The sequence below is a fragment of the Gossypium hirsutum genome, chromosome A10 (assembly GCF_007990345.1).
Source record: "Gossypium hirsutum isolate 1008001.06 chromosome A10, Gossypium_hirsutum_v2.1, whole genome shotgun sequence".
Classification (NCBI taxonomy): Eukaryota; Viridiplantae; Streptophyta; class Magnoliopsida; order Malvales; family Malvaceae; genus Gossypium; species Gossypium hirsutum.
In genome coordinates this window covers 61,992,478-62,015,692 of record NC_053433.1, presented here as the reverse complement: position 1 = coordinate 62,015,692, position 23,215 = coordinate 61,992,478, and the positions used below count along the sequence as shown (strand labels likewise).

Sequence of the window (23,215 nt, the reverse complement as noted above, 5' to 3'; positions counted from 1 at the left end):
TGATTTCTGCAGTAAAATCATTGTTTGATAAATCAAACCAAAAGCAATCTTTGTACTTTTGGCTTTTAAAATGTGGCCTTTCTGAACGAAATAATTTTAGTATTATCCCCTCAAAACTCTTTATTATTCTCACATGTTTAATATTTTATTATTTTAAACATATATTGTTGATAAAATAAACAATTATTTTTAATATTCAAATTTTTACCCCACTTATTTATAGTAACGCAAAACACTTATTAACCTTTAGTACGTTACATGTGAAGGAAAATACAATTTTTTTTTGATAATCAACTTAGTAAATATTGAAAAATAATGTATTTAATATTAGAAATATTTAATAGCATAAAATATTTTATAAAATTTTGAACCATTTCTTATTTAAAGAAATTATCTTTAATTAAAAAATAAAAAATTATCATTTCAATGATTAAAAAAAATTCATAAAAAAGATATCATATATTCAAATAATTAATTAATCATAATTTTAATAAAAAAATTGAGATGATAATAATATATAAATATATAAGATTCATCCGGGTGAGCTGCTACAGTGATGATAGCTGTTGACCTGAATTAAGTAATGGTATGATGTTGCTAAAAGAAATGAGGTTTAAGAGTTTTGATTAATTAGTTAGTCAAACAAAGCGCTTAAGAAACAAAGTGCCAAAATACTTGACATTTTGATGTGGATTTTAGGTGAAAATGAGTCCAATTCCATATCTTGATTGGGCTTTGAAGGCTACGAAATATTATCAATTTAATTTTTGACCGAATTCCATCCACAAAGTTTAAGGGTTTTAAATTGAATTAAATTAAAATTTTATTTTTTTCATTTAATTTTAAATTATTTCTAAATTTCTTTGATTTAATTCTTTGAGAATTTGGCATGAGGGGTGGATATTTGGATATCCAAAAAAAATCAAATTTATTTTATTTAAATAAAATCGCTATTTTGGTTTTTTTTAAATTTTATAAAAATAAAATTATTTTCTTTTAAAAATGTTTTATTTTCCATAGAGCAGGCCTATTTATTCTCCAAATCATACATGGTTTAAGATATTTGGGTTAAAGCCCAAATTAATTTTAAATTCAGTTTTAGGCCCAAATTGTTTTAAGTCCAATTCAAGTCTAAATTATTCTTAAATTCATTTGAAAGCTCAAATCATGTTTAGGCCCATTTTATTTTTGAGGCCCAAAAGGTCCATTTTATTAATGAGTTTTCAGATTAGGGTTCTGATCTTCACTTCTGCCGCTAGAGTGAACAGAAGGGAAAACAATGGTTTTTGCAACCAATTATATTCCAGCCAAAAAAAAAAAAAACAGTGTAATAGATTGCACAAACAAAGTTTTAAAACGATTTTTGAGAAAAAAACAAATCAATCAACATGATTAAGTAATATTTTAAAAGATATATATCTCATAAATTAAATACAATGGAGAATGATTAAATTAAAAATTATCAAAATTAATTTATTTTATCAATGTAAATATAATAAATTAATAAAAAAATATTATTCAATATTTAATTTCATAAAAATAACTAATTAAGAAATTTTAGACTTTAATTTTAATGTTAAGAAAAATAATTACTATTTCTTTCACTAAAAACAATGACTAAATAACTGGTTAAAAAAGTTTATAGGAAAAATATGTGGTTAACTCTATTAATATTTTATTTTAATAAATAATTTAATTTAATTTAAATATAAAAAAGGGAAAAATTAGTCAAAAGATTAATTCAATAAAAACAATCACTTAAGAAATTCCACATTAATAAGGACTCTGATTTTAATTATAATAAAAATAATTAATATTTTACTTTAAAAAATAATTGAATAATTAATTTTAAAAATATTAAAGCACAAATATGTTGTCCATTATTTATTAATAATTTGTTAGGATCAATAACCACCAAGAAGGGAGGCAAATTGGTTAATCATTATTAAGATTAATCTTTCATATATGAATAAAAATACCATTTAAATTCTATACAATATCAAGTTTAAAAAGATTACGTTTCAAATATCTTTTTTGACCCATTTCTAAATACTTGAATCTTAATTCACGATTTCCACTCTTTAGAAAATCCCCACTAAACTATCCCTAAATCAAACAGTCTATGGATAGTAGAGAGAAAATTTATCATTGGTTTCCGTAGGCATTATTTGGCAAATGGCTCGCCAAAGATGAAACTCAGTTTCTAAGACAACCAGCTAAGCCGAGGGATGAGGCTAGTTTGTGTCATTAATCACAATTCAAAGCCACCCATTCTCGATATACTAATGGTATAGATTTCTGGATATTTGCTTGTATTTTACGTAGTTTAAAGGCACAAGTTGGACAACTAAAACCAGCCAAAAAAAGAAGTGGGGGAAAGAATAAAGAAATAAACAATAAAGATGTGATAAAATTTCATCAGCAAAACAAAATCATGGCGAGTTTGAGTTATTTATCTGCTGCACCGACTCCTCATTGTTCATCACTTTAGGTTGTTGCTTCACAACTGGGGCAATCAACTTCCACACTGCATATTAAAAGAAAAGAAGATATTAAAGCAAATTCCAAAAGAATTGCATAACAGGGATTCACTTACTGTAGATGCTGGCTGCAAACCACTCGTTGATGATTTTCACCCAAGTGCTTGTCCACCCAACATCCATGCTCCATCTGATTGTTGCAAAGTGAGTAGAAGCATATATACACTAGAAAAATACTCTTACAAAAACTGTGAAAATTAATATATATTACTCACTCGCTTGCAGAGTTTTCCAGGTTCCAACTGATGAATAACATGGCAAAGTACGTGGCTCCCAAGGAGAATATGATGTGGAAAAACCCGTAGTTATAACGGATATCATCCTCGGCTTTCACCTCATCTTTGCGAAACTGGAAAACCGTAAGAGTTGTTAAGTATTTCTTATCAGAACACGACTACCAAAATTATATGGAAATTGGAAACACCAATCTTCAGAAAGTTAATGGAGTAATTATTTACCTGAAATGATTTTGAATCAATCCCCGTTGAAAAGGTTGCCATGACAATAGCACCTATAGCAATCAGGAACCCCTGAAAATGATGCACCTATTCCATCAATTTGGAGAGACAAAAGTTGCTTGCAAGTTCGACTAGAAGATTAAAATTGCAGAAACCATGAATTGGCAACTCTTACAAGTATGGTGGTCCAATCACCATGTCCATTTTTTGGCTTTTGTACATTGCATTTCTCATCAGCTGGTTCACTGAAAACACATGAGGTGAAACATTATGATACAAGTAATTGACCCTCAAGCTCAAACAATGAAACTGAGTGATTTGCTCCTTTAATATTCAGCAATAACATAAATTGGATACTAAATGGGAAAAGAAAAAAAAAACAAAGCATCATAATGTAGTAAAACATATAGAGAACACTTCAGAAGATGCATTAAATTTGCAGGATACTACTACATTTAAACCAAATTCAAAAATTGCAGGTAAAGTTTAGCCTTCACATGACATTTTAATCAAGCATATACTATGCAATTACTCTTCTTCTTGTTACCTTTTGAGTGCTTGATCTTAAATGTCAACACAAATCTAACAATTAAAAGTTAAAACAAAAGTAGGGCCCACAATCAATATATGGATTTCATCGGAGTTATATTAATGCACCATGTAAAACTTTGAAGTGAGAAATGCATGGAATTGCCGCTGGTGAGAAATTCCTAACCTTCTAATAGCAGACCAGCAGAGGAAAACAACATAAGCAGCCATAATTCCTGAAGATAAAAGACCTCGATTAACCTGCATTACGCACATGCAATGGCGGTACTCATTTTAGATGAATTGAATCTTTAGCACAGGAAAATAATGCAAAAGTCCATAGCAATCATATTTAGTAGGTTTGAATGTTTCATGTCAGTATAGGTAGTGGATGATGATTCATGCTATAATGAAGGTGAATAAAAGCCAAAACATCATGGTAATGATGTTTCAGAGTCATATTTGTTTCATGATAAAGATCATCATCTTGATGACTGCAAATATGTGATGCTAGTCATTTCTTCCCCTGTCTCAACAGAGGTTATATTGCCTGTATCATCAGAAAGAAGTGCAGAAAAAATACTCATGTAGCAATGAATGGTATTTCAAAGAAACTCATTTCTTGAGAATCATACCTTTGAATGCAAGGACATAGCCATCATCACTATGAGCAGAATAGCAGTCCATGTAATGAAGAATATGTTGAGAGAACATGATGGTCTTGGGGCATAAAAATAGTACATGGACACAATTCCACAGGTGGAAGCAACGTAAAAAACTGTTGAGGTAAATAATGCAATGGTGCAGCTGCGAATGAAAAGAAGACAGTGATTCGTCAGAAAATACTTACTCAACTTTATGGAAATCAGAAAGGCCAAAAAGGCTTTCAAATCCACAAATTATGTAATATAATTCTAATAACTTGATAGGATAAAGCTTTTAATGTCTCTTGACCTCCATCCATAGCTCACTTCAGATCTAAGGGTACCATCTCCAAAATACACATACACTTTTGCAGCAAGTCATGAAGGTTCATGTAGGATGTTTTATCCGGATAGGCATTCAGAAAAAGCAATATCATTCTGTAAAAACTCTTTTCTACTTTGATATTCAGCGGACCATCTGAAAAGAGGATAAATGGTATAATCATTGTATCGACTGCGCACTTCCATCCCTCATCACCAAACTAACAGATGCGCAATTAAATGACTTTTTGAACAACTCCATGGGAAGTGTTTGAAATCATCATGAAAATTTGTCTTTCCTCTTTCATTCCTTCTCTTATTCTCTAGAAAAAGTATACTATAGACAGACATTTCCCTGTTTCTTTTGGAGGCAGAAATACTTACCATTCTTCGAAGGACACAACTGATGTGTATAATATAACACACCTATATACTTCTGTTTTACCTATCATACACTAGTCTTGGGAAACAGATGATATTAAGGATATGAAGAATTTGTGATAAGAGAGAAACTTCCTAATCTGAATGATATATAACCTCAAGAATGGGGAAAATACCTTTGTTTACTTTGCTCATCAGATGCCCAATATTTATTCCACCATCTGATAAACTCGATCACGCTTACAAGTTGCAGAAGGAGAAAAATCCTGAATCATATGAGCGGAAAACAACATATTTAATCTGATTGGCATATTATTTTGCAGCAAAAAATGAATGATACACTACATGATATGTGGCATTCTTTAATTGATTAAGAGAAGCAAGCATGAAACTATAACAAGTATATTGAAACTTAAACTGTAATATAGGATGCAAAGAAGAATAAAGTTGGGGGTAATTTCAGAAAATTATAAGCACTTAAACTAAAGTTGAAAGTACAAAGAGAATACCCTGCACCAATACGAGCAACTTCTCCTGCAAGAAGAGAAAATAAGCTCCTTAATTCATGGTATCATGGTAGTCATATTAGCATGCTTACAGTTTCAAGTTCTTAGATTTGGCATACAAAGCAAACATACCATATATCTGAATAAAACCTGGAGGAAGGAAGAATGGAACCACCATTGACACAACCAATAGGAAAAACTTTAGTGCCCACCATCCTGAGTGCCATTTACTGCAAGCTTCATACAGTTTTCTTGTGCTAAATGTAGTAAGAAACATGAGAAGGAAAAATATCTGACTTCTTTGTCAAGGAACTCAGGTTTCAAAGATTGTAAAGTAAAGAATCGAAGGAATGAATAATAATAAAAGGATAAAGAAGTGTTTATAAAAAGATACAAAACACCCTAAACTCACACGGAGAACTCCTAATGTTTGAAAACAATCACTTCCACGGACTCCACAAGCTTTTTTATCTGTATAAAAGTAATGTTTGCCACATAAAATTATGGAGAAGTAACATTGAACATGTAATTATATTAATATTTTCCAACCGTACTCATAACAAGTTTCTTCTTCAGCAATAGCACATACAAATACAGAGACAATAATTTGAGACCAAAAAGTTGAATCTAAGTGAGATGATGAGCTGCTATAATCAAGATCTAGCTAATAGAGCAATGAATCAACAGAGGGTAGAGTTAGAAACAAAAAGTTAAAGTTGTGAACAAAATCCTAGAAAGTTTTTGGAGGACAGAAAGGACTATTTGACTCACAGTACAGTGGAGGGAAAATAGTGTGGCCATAATCACGAATGAACCAGGCGGTAAGATTAGTAATCAAGAAGATGATGCCATAAAGGTATCTGGCTCGGAGTGATTTCTTCTTTTCTTCAGAACAATCTACATTGTTCATTGCGTCAAATGATGCCTCCACTCGCTGAACAAGCTCAGAGTTGCTTAAACTTACTTGTATCACAGTAGCTTCAACTGCTGCACCAGACCCACTCATTCTGCCAATTCCAGCATTACATTGCTGTTAATAACTTCATTATATATGGTCTTCAATAATTCACATACAGAACTAGAATACCAGTATTTTCAGAGAAAGAAAAAACAAATTTCGAACACAAAAAAAACACCATGAAATGCAGGAAAAATAAGAAGGAAATATACGGTAAAAGTACACAAAAAAGAGGGTTCAACTTGAAACCTTTTGCTTCTGGTCCAGATAGCTGGAATGCAATTCGAGGCTTCACATTGAATCTTGATAAATATATAGGTACAATGAATTTCCTTGGTTTGAAAAGAAAAAAGAAAATCCGACCAAAAAAAATCTCCTTGGTCACACGTTAAAGTAAACTATTAAGAACATTCTTTTGAAGAAAAAAAAAAAACTATTAAGAAGACCACCAAGCACCCAAGAAAATTGTCTTCTTTTTTAAAGGAAAAATAATATTATCATTTTTAGAAAAAGGAAAACCCTACTGCTACAAACTATATAGCCGTTGCTTCTTTTCAGCCTAAATTTCATGTTCACTTTATAGTGTAATGATTATATATTATCCTAAACAGAAATATTTTAAGCTATATTTAATGGTTTTTGAAACTTTTAAATATTTAAAGAATTATTGCTTACATTTTATTTAGATTAATGCATTATTTGGAATAAATTTAGTGTTTTAAACTTTTTTTTTCTAAATTAATCTCAAATTTTTATAGTTTTTTTATATTATGGGCTGAATTTATTTTAGTTTAAATTAGTCTCTGAATTTAACAATTATTCTCATATTGAGGTTTGGATTTTTTTAGTTCAAGTTAGTCCTTAATATTTCATTAAAAAAATTAGATAAAAAATTTTTACCCCAATGTAAGAATAATTACAAAATTTAGGGACTAATTTGAAAAAAATTAACCTCGATGTAAAAATAATTGCCTAATTCAAACCTTAATATAAGAACAGTTGTTAAATTGGACAAAAAAAATTCAAGCTCCAATATGAGAACTATTGCTAATAGAATTCATGTGATTTAATGTTGAGCTTGAATAACTGATAAGAAGTTTGGTGTGTCTTAAGAAAGATTTTGAATTTAAATTATTTTAGATAGAAAAATAATTTGGAAGAGTTTTACTCCCTATTCAACTCAACTCAATTTAATTTCAAATTTAATTGAGATTCAGTATAATTACTAGATACTAAAAAATACGAAACAAATAAAAATAAATAAAAACTTCAAAATTATTAAATATAAAATATTTCATTGTACAAATTACCTCAACTAAACCTTGCAAAATCTTCCTTTCTACGTTTTTCCTTAACATGCGATGCTTTAGTTTTTCTTTTCGTTAAAGTATTTGGGATTTCTTTATATTATAGGGACTAGATTAAACTAGTCCTATTATTAAATGGATCAATTTAGTCTTTGTACTATTAAAAGAATAAATTAAGTTCAAATTGTAACACAGTTAACATTTACTAGAAAAAATATCTTGAAATTTATTTGTTTCAATCGTAATTTAGTTTCAAACAAAGGATTTAATTTAAAGAACTACAAAAACTTTAAAAATATTAACTCCATTGAACAACAAATGATATTTTTTAAATAGCAAGTGTTAACTCTATTCAAAATTAGTCTTAATTGATTCTTTTTTAATAATACAAACACTAAATTGATCAATTTAATTGTAGAGGGACTAATTTAATCAGGTCCTTAAAATAAAGTGACCTTTCAAGTATATTTACCTTTTTCTTTCTTTGTCCAATTCCTCTGCACCGATTTTGACTTCAAGCCCCTTTGGATGGGCATTTACCTCTAGTGTGGTGCATTTAACTTTCTTTTTATCTCATGCTGTAGTATCTAATCTTACCACCACCGTTATTCTTACATTAACTGCAGGTAAATACACCGCCCATCCAAAGGGGCCCTTCAACTATACGAGGGAGTATCACTTATTATTATTAATCATAATTCATATTGGATTATTCTATTAATAAAAAATTGTGTAACATTTAATTTTACGTTGAGAAAACATGAATATTTTCTATGATGCGTAAAATTTTAAATTTATACTTATCGAATGCTTTTTTTAGGATAAAACTATAATTCTCTTTTAAAAAAATAAAAATAAGTAATATCTCGTATGAATTCTCATGAGAGGCTAAATTAGCCAAAAAGATTGATTTTTTTTTAAAAAGTTAATGGATAGGCCGATTTATGGTGTATTTATTGGAATAGGTTGATTTTAAAGAGAGAAGGTGAAAACGATTAACGCATTTTCACCCCTCTCTTTAATCAAGTTTAGGGTTTTAAAGGTTTCATTAGGGTTTATTAGAGTTTTTAGGGTTTAGAGTTTTAAGGTAGCAAATGGATTTTAGGGTTTTGTTAGGGTTTAAGGGTTTATTTGGGTTGTAGGTTTTAGGGTGGAAATAATGGGAGGCCGATTTATTTGTGTTTGTGTTTGAGGTAGAAATTGTGAAAGCTCAAAGGTATATTTCAGTTGACGGTGATGCGATAGTGATGGAAGATTTATACATTACTTTTCTTGTGTCGGGATGGAACCATTGCCTTAAAAGACCATTACATTGCAAATTAAGCTCTGAGTTCACAGATATTAATATGGGGTCATGGTTTGGAGTATAACTTGGGAGCCCACCTGGTAATGATTATGAGGTCATGAGTTTAAGTTCCACCTCACTAGAAGAGGATGATTTGCAAACCTGATACAAAAGTTTGAAATGATAATCGTATGGAAAAATTTAGGGATTTTCCAGTATAACCAAGTTACAATTTTTCTCCGTCACCACCAAAAGCAAGCTCCATAACCTCCCTATTGTCTAAAATAGTAACAAAGTTGGATACAAGAGCACTGCCAAGGGGGGAGCGATGGTGGTTGTGGAGAGAAGTTGGAGGTCGAGTTAGGACAACAGTAGTTGAGTTATTAATGACTGATTTAATCATAGCAATCGTTCTCGACCCGAAATAACCTCTAGCTTTTTTCTAATGTAACAGTCGCTTACCCCTCACAGTGCACTTGCCCCCTCTAGCTTTTTTCTAATGTAACAGTCGCTTACCCCTCACAGTGCACTTGCCCCCAACTTTGTCACTAGTTTCGGGCAAGAGGGAGGTTGACGATACCAACTTTAATGATGACGGAGAAAAAATAATTAGCGGATTATACAGGAAAGCCCCTGAATTTATCCTTACAATTATGATCTCAAACTTATTTATCAGTCTTACAAAGCATCCACTTCTGATGAGGCAGAACTTGAACCCATGACTGCTCAACCACCTTCAAGTGGGCTCCTGAGTCGTACTCCAAGCCATGATCACACACTAATGTCCGTCAACTATCACTTGTAGTTAGACTACAACCCGTGACTGTATAAGCACCCCGAACTTGGAGCCTGAGTTGCAATGTTATAAGCTTCTAATGTAATGGTTCCCCCTGACACAGTAGATGAAATCGTGAACTCAAACACATCTTAAAACTAGCATATTGTCTCCTTTAAACAAAAATAAATTTGTTCGTCGAAAAAGTTAAACACTTGAAAGTAAAATATAAACAATAGAGTAGAAAAGATTTTAAGGGGGAGGGGAGGTGGTCGAGGGAGTTGATGGAGTAGGGTAAGCAAAAACCCCCATTTATATAGGCAACCGGGTGGGCAACGAGTGAGAAAGAAAATAACATTGTACCTCTGTTAATTTGAAAATATCTTGAGATTCTCAGGATTTCTGAAAAATGAGGACCGAGATTCTCGAGTTCTAGAAACTTTTCAAAGGGGGTTGAAAATGGGAGAGGGAAAATAATTTTTCTAAGACGTGTCTTTAGTGATGTGGCAAAAAGATACATTGAAAGCACACACCTAGCAAGGTGTTTTCCCCTCCTAATTTCACCACCTAAAAATTTTCCAGAACCTGAAAATCTCGGTCCTTATTTTTTAGATATTTCGAGAATTTCGGGGTATTATTTTCAAACTAACCTGGCCTACATCTATAGTTTTTATTTTTAAAACTTTTCTAACAACATGCATTTAAAAAAAATCTCTTAGAATTGTAATGTCCAAATTGTTCTACCCATGTCAAGTTATGTTCTATATTTAGGATAATATTTGCTATAAAGCGAGTGGCTATTCTGCTAAAGATGTTACAACCTAAAATTTTCAGTAGGCTGTCACTAGAAGGAGAGTTATGTAAGGATAAGGTTGTTTACGTGAAAGAATTGAATTTCACAAATCGACGCAAAACACGTAATTATATCAAGTAAGTTTCGTTGTTGTTGTTAATGGATGATTAGTACTCAACAATTTTGCATAATGTTTTGGTTTTCAACATGTGAAACAAGTTATTTGGTTGAAAATGAGTGGACCAGTTAATGATGTTTATTATGACGATGAAATTCATGACACGAATATAGGGGTCTTGTTTTCATCTACCTACACAATGTAATTGAATTTCAACCCAAACATTCAAATTTTTAAGCTCCAGGGAAGAATTAGATGGAAAGTGGGCAATCCAAGCAATAGAAAATCATCATTGAAGTATAGATATTTAACATCAGTAGACTCCATCAAATATGAAATCTTTAATGTTAGAGGCCCAATGGCGATCGAGGCGATGGTCTAGACGCATAATGCTACTAGATCACTTATACTTGAGTTATATGACGAGTTTATCGACATTGATGAATGTGGTCAGAGGTCAAAAACTATTCTAATTAATGCTTGAACGAATAGGAAAATGAAAGTCCAACTACAATGTTGTGTAGTGGGTTCACTGCTTTGTTACAAAGCTCTCATTATGAAATTCTGAAATTATCAATGGGGAAGAGGTTCATCGATTTCAGTTTAATATTTTAACTTTGACACACAACACATCCACCAGTCGAGGTTCGTTAGTAACCGAAACTACCCTGATATGATATTCTATTAGTGTTTTTTATTTCAACTTCTAGACATTGATGTTCTATGTCGGAAACATTTATATGGGTATGCCATCAAGTTCTAGGGCTGGGCAATCCACAAGTGATTTTTATTGTAATGATAGGTATACAAGAGGGGATGATGTACTCCCTACAATCTGCACTGACGAAGGGACATCAACCCTAGACAGGTAATTAGGGTTAAGATCGAATAGGGCATTAAATCTGATAATGATCTAATTCGGGGGTTCAAGTCTGATCGTTCAAAAATTGTATTATTTTCTAAACCAAAGCCAGTTTTAACTGAACCAAAAGATGGTGGTTCCAATGGTGAAGGTCCGAACAATGATGGAGAAACCAGTACATGTTTTAGGGCATATTCACCTCTGACCCATATGCATAACGTGGACCTCTTAGTTGAAGGTGGGTTAGAGTTCCTAGAACCCCCTCACAGAAGACCGAGCCATGTGAGTTCATTATTAGATGTAGGCGATTTACAAGTGGGGATGAAGTTTTCCTCAAAAGATGTTTTTCTCGTTGTAGTAAAGTGATACAACATAAAACACGGGGTAAAGTTCTACATTATTAAATCCCTATTAGAGAAATTCAAGGCCAAGTGTGCAATGCGTGATAGTATATGTCCATAGAAAATCTTGGAATATGTGAGAAAGAAGACGGGGTTCTTGATAATCAAGAAATATAATGTTGCGCATACTTGTGTTGTCACAAATACGTGACAAGATTGTCCAATTTGAATGTATAGTGGCCTAATATATGATATTGAATTACTGATTTTGAAATACTCATGTTTTTGTAGGTATGACACATGATGATTTGAAGTTGGATTTGGACATAATCTCGAACATTATATTACCTATGGTAAAAGCGAGTCTTAGGATTTCTTTGTTGGTTATAATTATCAATATTTATAGTCAATTCGATTACACACTATCGTACCACAAGGCGTGGATCTCAAATTGAGCTGGCGTACTTTTACGGTCATTTGGTCCATGAGAAAAATATTTTACATCATTTCTTCTGGACTTTCGAGTAATGCATAGAAGCATTTCAATACTGTAAGCCATTAGTACCAATCCACAACACCTTCCTGTATGGGAGGTATGAGCATTGATTGTTGTTGGCTATTACACAGAATGGTAATAAAAAAAAACTTGCCAATAACCTTTACAGTAGCTCTTGGAGAGAAGGTAAATGATTAAGATTACTTCCTATCTAACTTGAGAAGACATGTTGTCTTGCAACCCGATATATATGCCATCTTTGACAAGAAACCCAAAATATTGACTGCAATTGAATGACATAGAAGCCTTTGGGACAACACAAACCATAAGTATTATACAAGAAATATAGTTGCTAACTACCACAGACAACACTATACAGATAATCAATGGACACAAGTCATTAACATGGGTATGTATTTGATCTGCAGTAATTTGATATGTTAAATTAGGCTTCCTCGTTATACTCAAGGAGCTTGTTTTTGGGTAAATTAACGTCTTTTTCATAGTTTAGTGTAGGTTATATATTTCAAATTTAATAAGTGTAAATGCATCTTTTTACTTGTTTTGATACCCAAATTGGCCAATTATGCCATTGAGGGCCCTGACGTTTGATTGAGTGTTGTAAGTACTTAACGGTGGCCCAAAATTGTGCAAAAACATTACCGAAGAAAAGGGTATCATAATATCAGAGCATGGGAATTGCGATAGCTCCAACAAACTTGGGATGAAGACCACTTACTTTGGTATCGCGATATCCACTTTGGGTATCGTGATATCTACCTTCCAAGGAGTACCTCATTTCAATATTGATTATGGTATCGCGATATCCTACCTTGGGTATCACGACATCCACATTCTAAATGGGACAAAAACTGACGTTAAGGATAGTCTTTGTCCAATTGAAGCACCAATCAGATAAAGGTCATTCAATGGCATTTTGGTCACAAAATGGGTCAAATCTTGCTACTAAAAACAACCAATTTTGGCTGAAGAGAGAAGATACACACTTGTAGGTTTAGTTTAGCTTAGTTTCTCTTAGATTTTTTTTCTTCATTTCTAGGGTTTCTTATTTTTAATCTTCCTTAGCTGTAGAGTTTATTTTTCTGCAATTTTTCTTCTTATTGTTGCTTCTCTTTAAGTTAGTTAAGATAGTTATCATTGTAGCTAATGTTTATTTCCACATTTAGTCAATTTCATTTGCTTGTAATGACATTTCAACTTTTAATTTAATGTATTTCAATTTCCTTTAGTTTCAGTTGTTAAAAACTTTACCTTTTTATGTTTCTTGTTCTTGATTTTACTGTTAAATACTCATCTTTATTTTGCTTTTAAGTTTTCTGGATTAAAAACCTAAACTTTCACAATTTTCTTGAGCTTCATGTTAATGACTACTATTTCCTTTTCTTATATTCATTAGCATAGTTTTTAGTAAAGGTAACTAAACTCTAAGGGGGTTCGTTAATGGAGATGTAGGTAAGTTGATTTTTAGATGAAGGACTAAGTTGTAATAAATTGGATTAAATTGAATAAACCTAAAAAATTTGGATTTATGCTCCTAAGGGAATATCTAGGCAAGTGAGGCCAAGAGGTAATCTTGTTGAACATCAATTCGTTAGTCTTGGGTTAGCCAATGAGATTGAGAGATCAACCGAATGAGTTTGTCTAATTTGGTAAAGTTGAGACCAAGAGGTAAAACATAACCACTTTAAGAGTTTTAAGCAATTTATATCCTAATTCAAATATTAATGAACCACATCAAAATCAATCAACTATCACTTGTCATTAATTGGTTAATTTAATAACTTTGCATATTTTACAATTTAGTCATTACGTTAATTAGTTGGTAAATTAGCATAATTAATCTTGATTTTATGACCTACCGTACTATAGTGTTTAGCAATTAGTTAGTTAAAATCTTTATTTTGCATGCTTATAGCTAGAATTTGCTCAGTTGTTGACTATCTTAGGTTCGTTCCTAGGAGTACTCCGTACCCCGTTGTACAATTATATTACAATTGACCTTTCACACTTATAGACACCACACGTTAGTGTATATATTTGTTGTTTTATTGTTGATTCCTCTCCCCCGTTCACGAGAGGGTAAGGGAGAAGACAATCAGTATTCCCCAATATTTCAACTATCATATTTTAATCGCTTGGCAATGTTAGTTTATTCATGGATAAACTTTTTATTTTCTTTGACAGGGTACAAGTTCTTGCAACATTGTTTTCATGAAATGTTAGAGAACTTGTGAGCCATTAACGACTGAGGTGCGACGTACCTCGCTAACATACCCTTGACTAGTGGACTCAATCATACTATGGGGTTTATGATATGAGCACATGACAATGAACCTAACGGATTACATCAATTTCGTATTGAAGAGGAAATGTCATTTTTCAGTAATCTCGATCGTGAAAGAAACATATTTCCGCTTGGTGGTATTATTTTCAAAGTGAATGGAAAAATATGATGGATAGATAAAGGGCGATCACGTTTGGTACAAGGATTGATGAAAGAAATTAGAGACAATGCAGAACAAGAAAACTTTATGTCTGTAGTATGTCACTCGCATCCAAACCTATCATTTCAGGTTGCGGAGTTTGATAGACTCGATCAAGGTATTTCTGGGTAAGCGAACCATGTAAACCAAATACGATGAACCTGCGACTGTGGGAGATTCGACATACTTCGTTATCCATGCGCACACGCAATTGCTATATATACCTCAGTTTAGACGGAGTTACAAACTAGAACACATGTATAATGTGTAAAAATCTGAATTCTTACTGGTCCCAGATGAACGTATGTGATCGTCTGTATCGAGTGCACTATTCTAGTTATTACCAAATATTTTGTTGCATTGCAACTGAAAAGGCCTATCGAATTCTACTCGGATACGCAATAATATGGATATCTGGGAGAGATAGACCAACCGAAGTTATGTAGTTATTGTAGGAACCTAGACATGCTAGGCCAACATGTCCACACTTGGAGGATACATTGGGGACAATACCTCGTTAACAAATTTATTCATTTTTTATAGACAATTTATTAATTTTTATAGACAATTTATTCATTTTGTATAGACAATTTATTCATTTATTCATTTTTATAGACAATTTTCTAAGTGCTTGGAAGATAGATTTAAAAGCTTATCTCTTACAACTATTTCAAACAAATTGTCACTTAAAATTTATCAATTTTGATTCAAAAACAATATTTATTTAAGAACATTACATTTTTAATATCAGTTAAAATTTATCAAATAAAACTTAGCTTAACAATTATGATTTACATGAAAAGGCTGGAAAAAAATCATCGGCATTGTCGGGCCGAATGTGTGCCACAACCCGATGGATGTTGGTTGCAAGACATATTTCTTCTTCGTACAAGTTGGGGTTACGAATCCTCTTCTTATTCTTCGTTTTCACCTCAACCATCATGTTCATGTTGATCCCCTTCATCTGTGGTTGAGTGTGGTGTCGTCTTAGGTTTCTATAGTGTGTCCTCCATTCTACGAACATGTGGTTGCAAAGATGAGTCACCTTGGTAGAACAATGATGTTGGGGGTGTTTCCGACACTATTGGTATATAAATGTATGGTGTCGCATACATCAGTTGAGGATAATATGGTGGATTTGTCGGAGGTGGTGGATATATTGGTGTTGCCATCGACATTAGGTGTAATATACTAGAGACGGTGGTGGTGCAAAAAACATACTTGTAGAAGGTGTTGAAGCAAGGTATGGTGGTGTATAGTGTGGTGTTTGTGTAAAAAAAATGAGGTTAGTCAAAACACTAGAATAAGTCGAGCCATACTGATCGAGGGGTGGTGCAACCATTGGTGCCTCTTGTTGGGTTGGAGTCGATGATAAACCCGTCTCGACACTTGCTTTAGAACTTAGATTCCGATGTGGTTGTCGTGGCCTCCTCTTGTGACTTTGCCTACCCTTTTCCTCCTTCAGTAGTAGATATGGCTTGTCGTGGTGTTTAGAGCATGACATGTACTTCAAAGTGGTGGCCAATTCTCGAGCAATAATTGGCTCGTGAATAGGTATGAAATTATACCTATGCTCCCAAATGTTGATACATTCATTGTGAAATTTAGGCCAATCTTTGTTGGTTCTCCACCGCAAGTTGACCATTGTACAGTGTTCTGATGTTTTGGGGTGGCGGCGAAATAGTTTGCATAAACCTGAACTGTCGCATCACTCAATTGGATTCGTGCATCTCCACTGTGGCGTAAACTATCAATGGCACCTTTACATGCCAAATATTAGGATTGACCAAGAATTCAGACGAGATGCATTTTTGAATTCTTGGATCAGAATATAACGTTCATTCAAACTATAGTACAAAATATAAATTTTATTATCTACTGAATATTAATTTTGAAATCCTTACATAAATATTATATAATTAATAATTTTAAAAAACTAACCTTGGCTTCCTATCGTTGATCAAACAATAGCTGGATATCTTTGAGCTCCTCGGGTAGTCCCATATAACTTGCTCTATGGTTCCACCTATTCAAATAATATTTTTTTTCAAAAATATAATAAAAAATAATGTTATGATAACTATATTATCGAATTAATTTTACCTTATTATGAGTGAGAAAGTATAAGGGTAGTTGACTCGATGATATAAAAATGGTAGTTGGAACCATGCCTATGACTACAGAAGGAGTACGCAACCACGAATTTTAATTTTTGTGGTTGTATCATCCGACACATCTTTCGCTACATATCTCCGACACAATTGATCCCCAACTAAGTCAACATGCTTCTTTCAAGTCGATGACTTGTAGCAGCCACCTTAAATGTACAAGAGTTCGAGATTTATTGGGAATTAGAACACCTTCAATTAATCTCAGGATGTATGCTCGGGAATGTTGTTCTCTTTCAATGGGAGTCGAAATTTCTTAGAGATATTGAAAATTTTCTTGCAACCATTTCATTTTTATCTGGCTACCGAAAAACTTGTCTGACACCTTGCCTAATAGTTGCTCGCAAATGCTTCTCCAATCGCCAATGACCACTGATCCTGTAACGGTTGACCCATCCACTGGTAAATCGAGTTGCAAATGAATGTCCTTGAGTGTGATTGTACACTCACAACATGAAAGATGAAATGTGTGTGCCTCGGGTCTCCATCTTTTGACCAACGTGCTGATAAGTTTGGGGTCCAATTTACACCCCCAATCATACGAGACACGTGTAATAATCCTGCATATTTCAAATAGGGTTTAATCATAAGTGATGACCTGAAAGATAGATTGTTTATACATGTCTCCAAAATTCGATCTTAGGCCTGATTATAAAAAAAACAAAAAAAATTAATCTTTTTAACAACTTAATAATAAACCTAAATAAAATTATAAAAATTAGAAATATGTTCTTACCATTTGCAATTGAATCTTGAAAATGTGATTGTCATCCAAACAAAGAAGAGTATTTTCCATTACAAAATTCAATTAAAACGAATAAAAATCGAAATATAGAATTAAATCAAGGCGGACTTAAGAGAATTTTAATTAAAATTTTAAAACTAAAATTTTGAAAGAATTGATCGAAATGGACATGAATTAAAAAAAAAGAAAATATTTGGGTTTATATAGAAATAAAACTAGCTATTTTTATGGTTGTTAGAAAATTCGACCGTTGGAAAAAAAAGACGCATTTTTACATTTTTTTAAATCGGTCTATTCTAATAAATATACCAAGAATCGGCCTATTTAGTTATTTTTAAAACAAAATTAGCATTTTTAGCTAATTTAGCCCCATAAAATCTTTTAAATCATGAATAATAATTGAATTTTCACTAAAACATCATAAACATTTGATTAGACGTAAACGTAGATGGAATTTACTGCTCATCATCGAGAAGCTTGTAAATTTGTTTGTTTCATTTTTAAAGTTATCCTACACAACAAATATTAGTAAAATAGTGAAGACTAACAGAAGAAAAGGAAACAATACTAAACGTGTTTTTCATACTTTCAAGAAAAGGAAACAATACTAAACGTGTCTTTCATACTTTCAAGCAATAACGTCTTAAACGGGAAGAGGACAGGAAGAGTCTTCCATCCACAAATCTGAGAAGTACATGCTTTTAGTTTTCGCTGTATAAACAGGAGATGTCTATGGCTTAGATCCACTAAAATTTAAACTGGATTAATATAATTTAGGGCTAAAATTTAAAACTAAACATGTAATGTGGGGTGTTATATAAAAATTTTAATTTTGTGTAATTTTATATATAAGATTTTAATTTAATTTAAATTTTTAAAGAATTAATAACAATTTTTGATATAAAAATCATTTTATATTCACATATTACATACACAAATAATATACTTATCCAACATAAAAATAAATCAATGTATTCATTTTCTTAAATGTGTAGAATTAATACAAAATTAAAGTTTTATGTACACATTTGAACCAAAATAAAAGTTTACTGTGTATAATTATACAAAATCAAAGTTCATGTATTAAATTATATGTTGAATCAAAATTAATGTATATTTTTTAAATTTATCCCTATAATTTATGATGGATTAAATATGAGTCACATTATTATTTAAATTTGTTCATATCAATAAATAACTAAACCAAGGTTGCTTTTCTAATAAATCACTGGTTTTAGAATAATTTTAAAATTTAAAATTTAAAATTTAAAATTTAAAATATTAATAACTTAATTTTTTTAAAAATTTTTATGGTAGTATTATTTATTATTACAAATTTAAGAATTTTTATAATTTTTAAATAATTTTATTCATTAAAATAATTTTTATCATTTTCTCCATATGTCACAACCGCAATGTGACACATGTCAAAAAAACTTTTTGATTTATTTTAACGGTTTAAAAATACTTAATTAAATACAAAAAAAATAAAAACTTAATTTAAAATATTTAAAGATTTTTTACGCCCTTAAACTTGAAAATAATTCAAATTTCAAAATAAATTATCATTTAAAAAAATCTAATCAATTAACATGTTTTCAAGTTAAATATATATATATAAAAAAACCTTATTGATTTCAAATTATATTCAACAGGTTTTTATCTTAAACTTAAATTTAATATTAAAAAATTCATTAAAAATTTATCTTAAAATAAAAATATAAAAAATCAATAAAAATATAACAAAAAACTCATAAAATCCTAAATATTGCTATGCATCAAGAAATGGTACAAAAACAAATGGATAAATCGGTTTTCTTTCTCCAAATAATTAAGCTATTAAGAAATTAGGAGAACAATTTTCAACATATTAATAACAATTTTGTAAGATTTAAAAGTTTAGTCATCGAAGCATAATTTAAAATAAAGTTTAAGAATCATTGTTGTAATTTACTTATTTATTGACTGAAACAATTTTAAATGGAAAAATAATTAAAGTAAGATTGAAAACATAAATATTTCAAAAGCGACAACTCATGTGCATGACGCATGTGACGAACAACAAATTAGGTATTTATAATGGCATGAATGTTACTTGTTTAAGTGATGTGAGCCCATTCATTTGTGATTTTATATTTACATTAGTTTTTTAAATTTATTAATAAATAGTTCTTTGCAATACTTAATTTTGCTCCGTTACAAAAGCTAGCCAATGAGTTTGTCTTGCTTTTCCTTTCAACTTCTTTTTGGAGAGCAAGTTTTTGTCTCGCCTTGATGCATGTGTCAATATTGCCTGTAACAGTTCGATTTTGGGACTAGTCAGAAAATTAGTTTCGGGACCACGAATCTAACATAGAAAAATCTATTTTTATTATATTTTTATGGTCTACAGTTTTATGGAACTATTCTGTGAAAATCTCGTTCGAAAATTTTGATGTTTGGGCACTCAATTTAGTCAAAGGACTAAATCGTGAAAAGTGAAAAAGTTGAGTTCTACTTGTTAAAGGTGTCCAATTGCTATGAGATTTTAAATTAGAGGTATTTAGTTGGTAATTAGACCATTAGATAAGTTAGTGGACAAAAATGGATATGAATAGGTATAATTTCAAAGTTATGCATTAAGGACATTTTAGTCATTTGATAAATAAAAGAATAAAAAGGAAAAATAAAGTCAAAATTTGTGGCCATCTTCTTCTCCTTGGCCGAAATTCTCATGCTCACCATAGCTAGGGTTTCTTCAACTTTCAAGCTTGATTGTAAGTACATCTTAGCCCCGTTTTTAATGCTCTTTACATTTTCCAAGTCATCGTAACTCGATTTACCTATTTCTACCATTATTTTGAAGTAGAGTTCATGTTTAAAAATTTAACCATGTGTTACATGCATGTATTTTGATGTTTGATGGAAGATATTGCAAGTTTAAGGTGTGATAAACAACTTTTACTAAGTGATTTTTAGTGAAAATGTATAAAAAGGACTTATTTGTAAAAGTTGTGAAAACGGGTAGTAGAAATATGATTTGATGAAAAATGTGGGCTGTTATGAGCATGATTTAGGTTCAGCTAGGCTTGGGTAACAAAGAAAATGGATACATTTCATTTTATGAGCCTAAGGACAAAAATGTAAATATGTCAAAGTCTAGGGGAAAAAATATAATTTTTTCCATAAGTTGATTTTTGGACAACATTGAGTAATGTGATAATTAAATAAGTTAAATTTGCTATTATAGATCAAGAAAAATAAAGTTTGGACCTTGATCGGGGAAAGAACAAGGTTATTCACGATTAGGTCCATTTTCTACTATTTTGTACCGAGGTAACTTTGTGTGTAAATAATGCAATGTTATATTATGTATTTAATGTTGAATATTGCGTAAAATGTACGATTGCTTCTATGGAAATATTCAACGAAGTTTCGACAATGAGAAAATCCTAGTTGAACCTTAGGAATAGTTTAGGATACAAGTGACATGTCACTAGGATACCATGAGTTATGTGATTTATGTGAATCCGAGTGCTGGTCATGTATGTCCTACTAGTGGTTGGATAGTCCGGCATGTGTTACGGATACCTGACAGCTTGTGTGAACAGCCCGTATAGCTATGTCTTGACTGACAGCTTGTGTGAGTGGGCCCGTGATTAGCTCGTGTGCAAGCCCTATGTATTATGAGATATGAGGTAGCATTAGCTACATATGTGGCACTAATGTGCAAGACTTTCCGTGTATCCGAGAATATTCAAAGTGTTCAAAGGGTAATCTGAAGAGTATGTCAAAGATGACAAAGTGTGCAACTATGTTATGAGTTGGTACAGGTATGTATGTAAAACTCAAGAGTATGGACTTTAGTATTAGATGAACTCTTGGTAAGAATGCTAACGAGTAAGCTAAGCCTAAGATACTTGATGATAATTATGCTAACTTATATTGAGTAGTTATATGATTTATGTATGATTTATGTTGCTTATTATTTGCATGCAAACTTATTAAGCTCTAAAAGCTTACTCCCCTTTTCTTTCCATTCCTTATAGTGTCTCCAAGCAAGCTTGAAGATCGAGGAACATCGGAGCTCGATTCACACTATCAAACAATTGTTTTGGATATACTTGATTTCAATATTTTGAGTATGGCATGTATAGGGACTTGGTCATTTTGTTACGTGTCATATTGGTTTAGCCAAATGTGTTGGCATTGTAATGGTTAATGATTCATTTTGTATATGGCCATTAGAAGTTGGCTAATATTATTCTTATTGGTCATTGGTATATTTATGTGATGATGCTTATCATGAAGATGAAATTGGCATGAATGGAAAAGAAAGTATGTGATGTTTATGCATGATAGATGTTAGTATGTGTAAATGATGTATTGATATCTTGTTTATGGTTGATTTGGTTGTATGTATATGCTTGGATTGGTGCTACTTGTTGTGTTGTAGGTTGGTGCAAGTAAGAATGGCAAAATGGCTTCGTAAATAGCTTTATTTTGTCCACACGGGTAGAGACACAACCATTTGTCTTAGTCGTGTGAAGGACATGGCCCAGGGACATGGGCGTTTACCTAGGGCGTGTGAAGTCTGCACCTATTTTATGAAAAATTATGAAAATTAAATCATCCACATGGCTAAGTACACGGGTGTGTGCTTGGCCGTGTGACTTCATTTTATTGATGACATCATAAAAAGAGAGTTGCATGGGTTAAGGGCATGGACGTTTGTGACCATACAGCCTAACCACACAGGCGTGTCCTAAAGCCACGCGGGCGTGTCCCAAAGCCACATGGGCGTGTGACCCCTATTTTGGGGAAAAATTTTCTAAGTGTTGGGAAGTTTTCTAAAGTTCTTGGTTTAGTCCCGAACTACTCTTAATGCATGTTTTGCACCTCGTAGGCTCGTTTAAGGGACGATATGAATGTTTTCAAAAAGTTTTAAATTTGAGTGGAAATTTATGTGTCGATTTTGAATGTTTATTTGAGTTTAAGTTCGATAATGCCTCGTACCCTGTTTTGCCGTCGAATACGGGCAAAGAGTGTTACATTTAGTGGCATCAGAGCTACAGTTTAGTTGATTCTCAGACTAACGTAGCTTGTGTATGAGTCTAGCTATACATGCCATATATAAATTATGATAGTGTGACGACTCTTGACAATTTTAAACTGTGTTTTCATATAGTAATGGATCCCGATCGAGCTGTGGCAGATGATGTAGAAAGTAATATGCCAGCTTTTGCCCAAGGACGGTGCCAGATGAGAGTAGACCCGTAATTGTGAGTTAGGGAGGAGAGGCTCGTGAAGCGTTCTTCCAAATGATGAATGACTGGTTCTTAGGGTTCATTCGAACAAACCCAACCACTCAACAACAACCTGCTCCACCCCCTCCTAATCCTCAACCTATCCCCATAGATGATGATCCCGAAAAAGTAGAATTTTGGCTTGAGAATTCTATTAGAGTATTCGATGAGTTATCTTGTACACTTGATGAATGCTTGAA

The 23,215-nt window shown here is 32.0% G+C and overlaps 1 protein-coding gene across 1 annotated transcript; it reads right to left on the bottom strand.

Annotated features, from left to right (window-relative positions):
- Window positions 1–1,935: 1,935 nt before the first annotated feature.
- Window positions 1,936–6,872, bottom strand: LOC107915073 (probable serine incorporator). Its single transcript, XM_016844188.2, has 13 exons — window positions 6,586–6,872; window positions 6,150–6,385; window positions 5,773–5,849; window positions 5,511–5,670; window positions 5,382–5,406; window positions 5,049–5,138; window positions 4,162–4,333; window positions 3,714–3,787; window positions 3,174–3,243; window positions 2,999–3,070; window positions 2,756–2,889; window positions 2,597–2,670; window positions 1,936–2,527 (listed from the first exon to the last, which is right to left on the bottom strand). The coding sequence occupies exons 2-13, from the start codon at window positions 6,382–6,384 to the stop codon at window positions 2,433–2,435; spliced, it is 1,278 nt and encodes a 425-aa protein (XP_016699677.1). The 5' UTR covers window position 6,385; window positions 6,586–6,872; the 3' UTR covers window positions 1,936–2,432.
- Window positions 6,873–23,215: the final 16,343 nt, after the last annotated feature.

Excerpts from the sequence above, each read along its gene's own strand:
- LOC107915073 (XM_016844188.2), bottom strand. The coding sequence starts at position 6,384 with ATGAGTGGGTCTGGTGCAGCAGTTGAAGCTACTGTGATACAAGTAAGT. Across the intron at positions 5,671-5,772 it reads GTGTGAGTTTAGGGTGTTTT|ATATTTTTCCTTCTCATGTT; the intron begins GTATCTTTTTAT and ends CAAAGAAGTCAG. Across the intron at positions 2,671-2,755 it reads CTGGAAAACTCTGCAAGCGA|ATGGAGCATGGATGTTGGGT; the intron begins GTGAGTAATATA and ends TGCAACAATCAG.